The 8,892-nt window shown below is 38.9% G+C and overlaps 1 protein-coding gene across 1 annotated transcript; it reads left to right on the top strand.

Annotated features, from left to right (window-relative positions):
* Positions 1-252: 252 nt before the first annotated feature.
* On the top strand, positions 253-8,403 carry LOC592658 (FAST kinase domain-containing protein 1, mitochondrial). The gene is made up of 7 exons (XM_030972801.1): positions 253-676; positions 1,570-3,730; positions 4,147-4,275; positions 4,971-5,084; positions 5,591-5,744; positions 6,657-6,771; positions 7,431-8,403. The coding sequence occupies exons 2-7, from the start codon at positions 1,609-1,611 to the stop codon at positions 7,722-7,724; spliced, it is 2,928 nt and encodes a 975-aa protein (XP_030828661.1). The 5' UTR covers positions 253-676; positions 1,570-1,608; the 3' UTR covers positions 7,725-8,403.
* The last annotated feature ends 489 nt before the right edge of the window (positions 8,404-8,892 follow it).

The raw sequence follows: 8,892 nt of genomic DNA on the forward strand, positions 1-8,892 counted from the left end.
CTAAATTTATTAAAAACAAAAAATCTACATAAGTCATTGAACAACATAATTGTAGCAACTGAAGAAGGCTCAGATAAGTGTCAGGAAAGGCAAGGATAGGAATAACCATCTGACATCTGTCAAAGAGGCCCGGGAAAGAGGCGCGGTCAGTAGAGCCAGATTTTGTCTGAACAACCGCCGATATCAGATACTAGAGCTTTCGTTCTACGATGCGCGCGGTATCCATTTAGGACGAGATGTATAGAATCAAACTCTTACTCGTGCACGCAGTTTCATCATAATCATCTAATAATCATTCAATTAATATTGGCATAGAAATTATCAACGTCTTTTTTATGATTTTAAGGGCATTCCACAGACATGATAATAATGAATTAATCGTTCCAAAATGTTAAATTGACCGTCGTTTGGTAACCCATGGACCATCGAGGATCCGAGCTTACTCGGCGATGATATTGCGTAACATTTACAGTGGAGTGGCCGCTGCACGCTGCAGCTGTTGCGTAATCTGACTTCGGCTCTTACAAAAACATTGTTGTTACACAAGTGCAGTCTTGACTGATGCATCTATACCCTGCCCAGGCCCATTACGTGATACTGAGTGATACCGATACATAACAAAGTCACTGTTCTCGCGAAGCTATCAACTGCTAGGAAGCACATTCTCTTTTGGAAGGTGAGTGAGTAGATCTAAATCCAAATTTTGGACTTCACTAGATATCATGACATTGACTTGAGCATTGAGTTGACTTTCAAATGACTTTTCGGTTCCCTTCTTCTACTAGATCGAGATCTAGATTCTACTTCTACTGACTATTCACAAGCCTCGAAAAGCTATCCTTCAGTTTCACTTTAAAAAAAAGCTTTTTTCCCAATAATTTGTACTTGTTTCCACACAAACATGACAAACATGTAATGATGTAGGCCTAGATCTATGCATGATGTATCGCTAGTACATTTTCATGAAACGATGCACTACCTTAACATCATGAAAACATGATTAACTGTATTATTTATAAACATGAGTGGTGGCTTACAGTGGTCTATTTCACTGATGGTTTGTAAGACTAAAAGTTGAAATTGACTTATTGACTGTGATTGAATGATAATAAAATGAATGGTGTCTATTCCAAACTGACTGACTCTTTGTCTTGTTTGGCATTTTGGGACCACATTGATAAACATTGAATGTGATCATGATCTTTAAGCCTAACATTTTATATTTCAAAAGCAGTCCATATATAATTGTCTCATGATCTCTATGTGAAGAAGGTTCAATTATAATTCATGCCATGTATGATGTATTCTGGTGTCGGAACATTGGGTAAGCTTCTTTGTTGTTCAGGTCATTTTCCAAACAAATCTCATGTCTAGTAAATAAGGAGAACTTTATTAGTCCACATTGACCTCCATATGTTTGATGGAATGGACAAAGAATTGGGATACTGTCTACTGTACAATTATGAAATCAATGACCAGTACTTCTAGCTCTTTCAGATTTGATTGAATTTATCGACTACAAACAATTTAGATCTACTAGTCTAATATTATCTTATCTATTTATGACAGGAAAGCCTATGTCAACATATTTAGATTGAAGACATAATCATGGCCAGCTGTAGGATTGCAAGAAGAGCTGGCGTACACCGAGGTCTGTCATCAATTCAACCCATCCTCAGTAGAGCACTTGCAACTGCTCCAGGAGAGCCAGGAACATGTCATCATACCACTCTGGCTCAAAACAGGATAATCAATCCAAGATACCTCATGAGGAAGAATGGTGCCCATCACGGTACCCAAGTCAAGAAAAGTTCTGTTGAGCACTCTTCTCCACTTGTGGGCCAGAGAGAGTTTCACACCTCATCTGTTCTGGGGCTACTAGAAGACATTCAATCCTGTTTGGATCATACTAACCTACTTATGTTGATTGGTCAGAACCGGGCAAAGCTAAATGAGGACCATGTCAGTCATGCATTGGTCCAGCTCTGGGAAGTCATGAAATTCACTCCTAATAGAACTTACATTCTTGAGACCGAAGTACATCCAAATAGGGATTTCTTGAGTTTGTGTGTCCTGGCAGAAAACAAGGTTCACCTGATAAAAGAAGAAGTCCTTGCAGATGTTTTCTATGCTGCAATCAAGTTGCTGGATCAAGATCTAACCCACAGCTTAATCAGAGAATTGAGAAATAGATGCTTAAACTGTTTGGAAGGGATGTCTTGCAAGCAATTGTCCAAAGTAGCAGTATGTCTCAGTGATTTGAATGAAGGGAGGATGTCATCATGTGGGGCAGTGACTCATGCCTTCGGACAAAAGTTAGACACTATAGAAGATATCAGAGAGCTTTCTGCATGGATGAGAGAGTGTCTGCCACTGGCATCTCCGTCTCTCTGCTCTCGCTCATTTGCCAAGGCTCTAGAGTTTGTTAGTGGGTTGGACGCAGATTCACTTGGGAAAAATGACTTGAGACGGATTTTGCAGACAGCAGCCAAGGTCAGGGGATCTCCACCAGCGCTGGTAGACAAATGTGCAAAGCTATTCTTAGAGAAGATGGAGAAGGAGGAGATCAGTGTGAAAAATGTATGCACTATGTATCAACAACTCAAGGGAGGACTCAATTATAGTGGAGAGAACATTCAGTCAAGAGTATCGTCTTACCTCAGAAGGAAGTTGCCTGACATTCATGATGGTGTTGAGGCTACTTTAGTCATCAATATTCTTGCGGACAAAGCTACAGCAGATACAAAGTTTCAGCTTGAGGACAAGGCAGTAAAGCTTATAGACAAGGTACCCATGCACTACTTGCCCCAAATGTGTCATGGGCTTAGGATGATGAGCTATACTGCCATGACACCTTTAACCAAGAAGATCGCTAGAAAGCTTCAAGCAAACGGTTGCCAAGACTTGCCAACAGATGGAATCGCAAAGATTGTAGAGTTTCTTGTCAGAGTTGAAGGCGTTGATGAAACATTGTACAAGAAAATTTACGGAGATCTGATTCACATGCTGAAAGATGCCATAGCTCCTGGACGCGTTGTACACATCATCTATTGTCTCTCACTTCTTCCTCTGTCCTCAGTCAACAATCTTGTATTCAGTCAAGCATCGGCCTTCCTCCCTCAACTCCACACTCCGGGTATCAACCAGCTCCTTAGCTCAATCGTACGTATTTCAAGGAGACTGGAGAGACAGGGCCCACTGCCCAACTCTTGTACCAGTCTCATACAACAGTTGCAGGAACGAGCCATCAACTCCATCAATCAGATCACCAGTGTCTGGTACCTGAACAACATCATTGATTTTCTTCTGGAAGAAGGTGATCAGTCCTTTCTTGTCGGAGTAGCCATGCAGCGCTATTCTCATGTCCTCTCTAAGTTGACACCACAGTTAGCTGTTGATTGTGCCAGGCATATCTTCAGAAGCAGATACCTTCAACCCGACCTCCTGGATGAAATTGCTCAGATTGTCACTCAGAACACCAACAAGATCACTCCGCTTCAAGTGGCTTACATCCTCAGTCCATTCAGTTCTCTCAACTACAAGCCTAAGAGTACTTCTGATCTATTCGATGCCTGTATTGGTCGTATGGAGCCTTTCCTGGACAGCCTTCCTGCAGGATATATGGTAGATGTTGCCAATTTGTGTGCCTTGAGCCAGAGATACCCAGAGCTGATCTTGAAGAAAATCTTCAGCCTTGATTTTCTTACCAGACTTGATGAAGAACTAGAAAGTGAGTACCGGTAATCAGAATTGTGTGAAAATCAATTTTCATTATTTTTATTACGATGTGTCAGATTTTCTAGAAACTCTCTTTTTCCCTTCAATTTAATTTTTAACCCAGAGCAAATTCTAAGATACTCGGAACTTGCTCTTTATTCCATGTATTTTTATGTAGCTAACTCAAAATCTCTATCAATTTTGGGACTCTAACAAGACAGTTATATTGCAATATACCCTTTTCACAGCCTGTTATGTACTAATTTCTGACTAATTCAACAATATACAATTTGTTGAGGATATTCAGACATCCACTTCTTTAAACATGAAATAATCCTTCATTTGAAGAAAAACTAAATATTGTCTCGCGTCCCATCAAATTGATTTTAAAGTTCTTATGACTTTGTTTGATTTTGTATTTCCTGACAGCCATACCAGAGAGAAGTATGATGTATCGCAGGAAACTGATGCACCTGAATCGATCTCTAGCTTTAGATCGTCCCGAGATGCAAGTTCCTTGGTTTCACGAAGACTTCTGCAGGGACATCCTCAAGAACCGTAAGTATCATAATTTGAACCTTGACCTAATTTTATTAGATTACTTTAAACCTAATTTCCATAGAAGACCACATGTGTGTGCAGAGCTGAAAGAGGTTATTTACAAATAAATGTTTAGGAATAAGGATAATAATTGCTTCATATTTAATTGAACGCAAACTTTCTGGTGAATCAATCATTTTGAGAAGTAGACAATTTGTAATGTGGATATTTGAAGTGATATTATGGTGTCAAATTAGGATCTAGGCATAGCAGGACAAAGTTAAGCAATTGATTGTACAATCTGTTGATAGTGCATTGCCATGTAAACTTTATAAGATTCTTGGTAAGGTCTATTGCTCATGCACAGCGATATTTATGTGAGTTTTGACAGACTTGTCCCAGTCAGATATGATCATTTCCATCTGTGCACAATGTTGTTCATCACAATTTGAAAGATGTGACTCTGTACACGAACAGTTATACCGGTAAGCAAAGTTTTCTGACATCCCATTGAATCGTGTGTTAAATTGTAGACACACATTTCAATGGGTTGTCTATGAACTTGTACTTATGACAGTTTCATGAAATGCTACAGCTTTCTATCTCCCATCCTTCCAATACATGTAATTTGTCATCGTGCAGCAACAGATTTTTAATTCAGGATCATTTCACTTGTATGCCGTACTCTTAACTTATTCTTTTTGTTTTATCAGGCAAAGTTCTTGTGCACTCGTCACTGAGAGAGATCCAGAGTGCTCTAGCTGAAGTTCTTGGTGGTCCACAGTTCTTACGCTCTTTTGTTGTCACTCCATACCACTATGATATATGTAAGTAATAGATCTGTCTTTTCTTGGATTAAAAAGTATAATCATTTTACTTACGGTATGCATAATTGCAATGCCTTGACTTACAAAATCTCCTCTCCTCAAAGATTTTGATTTCGTCATACTAATCCAGTTACCATTGCCTTCAAAATGTACTTGGTATCGAATTTAAAATAATTGTTTAATGAGATCCCTTTCAACAAGCCTGATAATTTAAATCGGTTGATTTTTTCCAGATTTTTTCCAGATTTTTTCTTTCCTTCCTGATTTTATCCTGATTTTCCCTAATTTTCCCCCTATTTTCTTTATTTTCCCCTATTTTTCCCAATTTTTCCCCAATTTTTCCCCAATTTTCTTACTCAAAAGTGGGGAATGTTGTTAGATACCATTCCCCCCCCCCCCTCGAATCCTCTTTCTTTTTTTTTTACTCAAGGGGCCTGGTTGAGGAAATTATTATTTTATTTTTTTTAGTGCTCACTTTCACCCCTGTTTGAATGATCCCTGCACAGCTTTTGAATGTGTGGTTGATGACGAAGGGAGCCCTCTACCATGTGCAGACTATGGCAGCGTGTTGAATCAACTTAAAGGTGTGGCTGGTGGTGTGTTAGCTGATCTCATGCAGTGGGGAACTCAGACTAAGCAAATGCCTGATGGAGCTCAAAGGTATATATTACTCATCACTTACATGTGTAGTGCTTAAATTAATCCAAGGCCATGGCCATGGATGCCCTTTTGATTGGCCTCAATGCCCCTCTCATTGGCCTTGGAGATTTGTTGTGCCCTTTCCAATTCTTTCTATTTGTGCTGTTATATAGGAATGTGCCCTACAGAAAAGTGGCCTTGCCCTAAAAATATTGAAATTTAAGGCCTGGTAGTGTGTAGTAGTGGTTATTTTACCCCACTGCTAAGAAAGCATAAATGCTTGTAATTAAGCAACCCGAGGGCTTTAGGTCCTCTCCGAGAGACCTGGTAATGAAGATTAATGTCTTACCACAGGGCACTAGCTAAGTAGCACATCGCCTTGGTTTCGAATCCGGGTCGCCGGATTACAAGACTACTGCTCTACCAACTGACTATCGCGCCTCCTTCTGGCTTGTCACCAATCGGTTCAAAAGGCAAATGATCCTAAATTTCAAAGATTTCCAGTTTTAATTCAACATCTTCCAGCAATATGGTCGATGCCCCCCTCCCTACTCTTTGTTTTTAATGTCTCTAAAACTACATGGAGCCATGCCTGCAGATGCGGTTTACTTTTACTCTGTAGTTCCTTCATCCCAAAATTTATCATAAGCTTCAAATCAAGATTTTTTGTTGATGTTAGTAAACATTCATGAGACTAGCCAACTTCATTGGAAAGTTAATTCTTCTTTGTTATGTAGCTTTTAAGTGAGTTTCATTTAGAAAGGAAGGATTGTTTACTAATTTATTTGTTTGTTTGTTTGTTTGTTTATTTATTTATTATCTTGCAAGAAACTGACTTTGCCAACTTGTATTCTTATTGCAGCCATTTATTTGTTATTGTAGAGTTTCTTTGAGAGCTATTATTGACGTCTTAAGCGATTATCTTGATTACAGGGTGGCCATTGACTATCTGTTCAGTAATTCATACTGCACCAACTCTCGCCATGCTCTCGGTATGATAGCTATGAAGAAGCGCCATCTTGAGCTAATGGGGTACAAGTATGTGCAGGTGAGAAAACAATGGCAACTCAGGTATGAGTACAGGGATCCACATAAACCAGCAGAAATCTTGGGATATGACGCTTAGGTGGTTCCATAAATGCAATTATTGATGCAAAAGGGTCACGTTTCTACCATTCATTGAAAAAAATGAAGAAATATTATGAACTCTTATCAGCATTTTCAAAATATCAAATGCATTTGTTTGACAAGTGAAAGAGGTATTTATGAACAAGGAGTAGTAAATGTTTATCACTGAGTTGAGCAAGTAACCTGTCTAATGAATTATGAAAGTAGGTCAATCAATTTCTAGATACATTTTGTCAAGAAGAAAACGAAATATTATTTTGACAACTACAATATAATGAGTGATACTTTTGATATGTCGTCATTGTTTTATACATTCCTGGAGCTTAGTTGGATGTAGTGATAGTGAAGCATTGGCACTTTTGTGTCCTCTTGCACTGGCCTTTCATGTGATGAAGCGAGTACTTCTTCAAACATTAATAAATATTTATTTATTTTTATTTATTTATTAGTCTTGTTTTAGTAGGGTGGCTCCATCAGTAGTTCAATACTGTTTTCCGTGGAGGCACTGCATAAATATATGTATGTTTTACAAGTACATGCACTTAGATTTATTTGTAAACTACCATTTCTTTTCTCCAGATCCCGTACTTTGAGTGGCATTCTGCTGAACTAGCCGAGCCTGAGGACAAACTCCAGTACCTGCATGAGCTGCTCTCTCAGTCTGTCAGCTCCTCACCTGGTGAAGCGACCACACCCGCAACCACACCCTTGACCACACCTGGTGGTGGTAGGATGTTCCCTAGTCGGTGGGATCCTCAGAGTGACATTGCTCTCAATGGACTGAGTGGTATGCAGAATGCGGACTTTGTAGAGGACCCTCTGGTCATGAAGGTCTTACATACGTTTGACCGGATGGGAAGCAGAAGGACTTAAGTTCTGATCATGTTACATCATATACGATTGCATCAGAGGTAGAAAGACTTTGAGATTCAAAGTGGAGCTTGTATAGTTCTCAGTGGACTTGGAAGTATGCAGAATGCAGACTTGAAGAGGATCCTCTAATAATGAAAGTCTTACATATATTTGATGATATCAGAGGCAGAAAGCTCTAAGTTCTTTTGTATTTTTGAGCGTATGGGAGGCAAAAGGTCTGAAGGTCCTACACCCATATGTTTTATTTTAAACAATGAGTATGGATTTTGATACAGGTGTCATAGTGGCTGCATCGACCCTTTCTTGCCTAATTTTGTTACTGGTATATCCTCATTCTTTTTTTTTACACCATTTTCTCATGTCTATGAAGTCAACATTGAAAGCTTTAACTTATCTCGGCATTCATTTTCATGTGTTTTCTCAAGATTTGTTGTCCAACATTTTCAAATGATTCCTGTGCAACCCCCTCCCCCACCCCACAAAGCACACATATCAAATACAGGGAGCTTTGTGTGTACCGGTATGTGTGTAGATTTTGACAATGCAACTCTCTATTGCTTGGCATACACGGTTTACAAACATGGTCCAGCAAAAGAACAGAATAAATGATAAAATGTCATATACCTAACTCTTCATCTCTATGTTGTAAATCTTAGCAGATTATAATAAATGAGTGAACTTAATGGTAAAAAACCTATATGATGATGTAAAAGGTCGGTAAGAGAACTGGATTCAGTACTTCTATTACAGGATTGAAAAGTTGATGATTCCTTTTGGGTATCTTGTCAAAGTTGAGGGCATACCCTGGGCAATCAACTCTGAAAAAGAGCTTGCTCAGAAAGCTATCATTCAAGAGGATTGTGTAAAGGCTTTGTTCATATGGGCCATAGTAAAACACCTGGGCCCTGCTCCATCAAACTTGCCACTGATGGTAACTTTGCCATCAATATTAACTACCATGGCAACATCACTCAACACCCAATCTAAGGCCTTTTACAATTTTTTGGAGAAAAAAATATTAAAGCATTAAAAACTGAGAAATATCAGCCCAAAAAGAGAGAAGAAAGAAGAAAAAAAGTTGGGAAAATTTTTTATTTCTGACCGACCGACCCATGTTTTGGCACCTAAATGGCAATACAACATCTTTTTTTTAAAGGCCTAATCAAGG

This window comes from Strongylocentrotus purpuratus, unplaced genomic scaffold (assembly GCF_000002235.5).
Source record: "Strongylocentrotus purpuratus isolate Spur 01 unplaced genomic scaffold, Spur_5.0 spur5_scaffold_6, whole genome shotgun sequence".
Lineage (NCBI taxonomy): Eukaryota > Metazoa > Echinodermata > Echinoidea > Camarodonta > Strongylocentrotidae > Strongylocentrotus > Strongylocentrotus purpuratus.

What these genes read in the sequence shown, in the direction of transcription:
- LOC592658 (XM_030972801.1), top strand. Translation starts at nt 1,609, where the DNA reads ATGGCCAGCTGTAGGATTGCAAGAAGAGCTGGCGTACACCGAGGTCTG. An exon ending in ACTTGATGAAGAACTAGAAA is followed by an intron (nt 3,731 to 4,146) that starts GTGAGTACCGGT and finishes ATTTCCTGACAG; the next exon opens with CCATACCAGAGAGAAGTATG. An exon ending in TCCATACCACTATGATATAT is followed by an intron (nt 5,085 to 5,590) that starts GTAAGTAATAGA and finishes ATCCCTGCACAG; the next exon opens with CTTTTGAATGTGTGGTTGAT.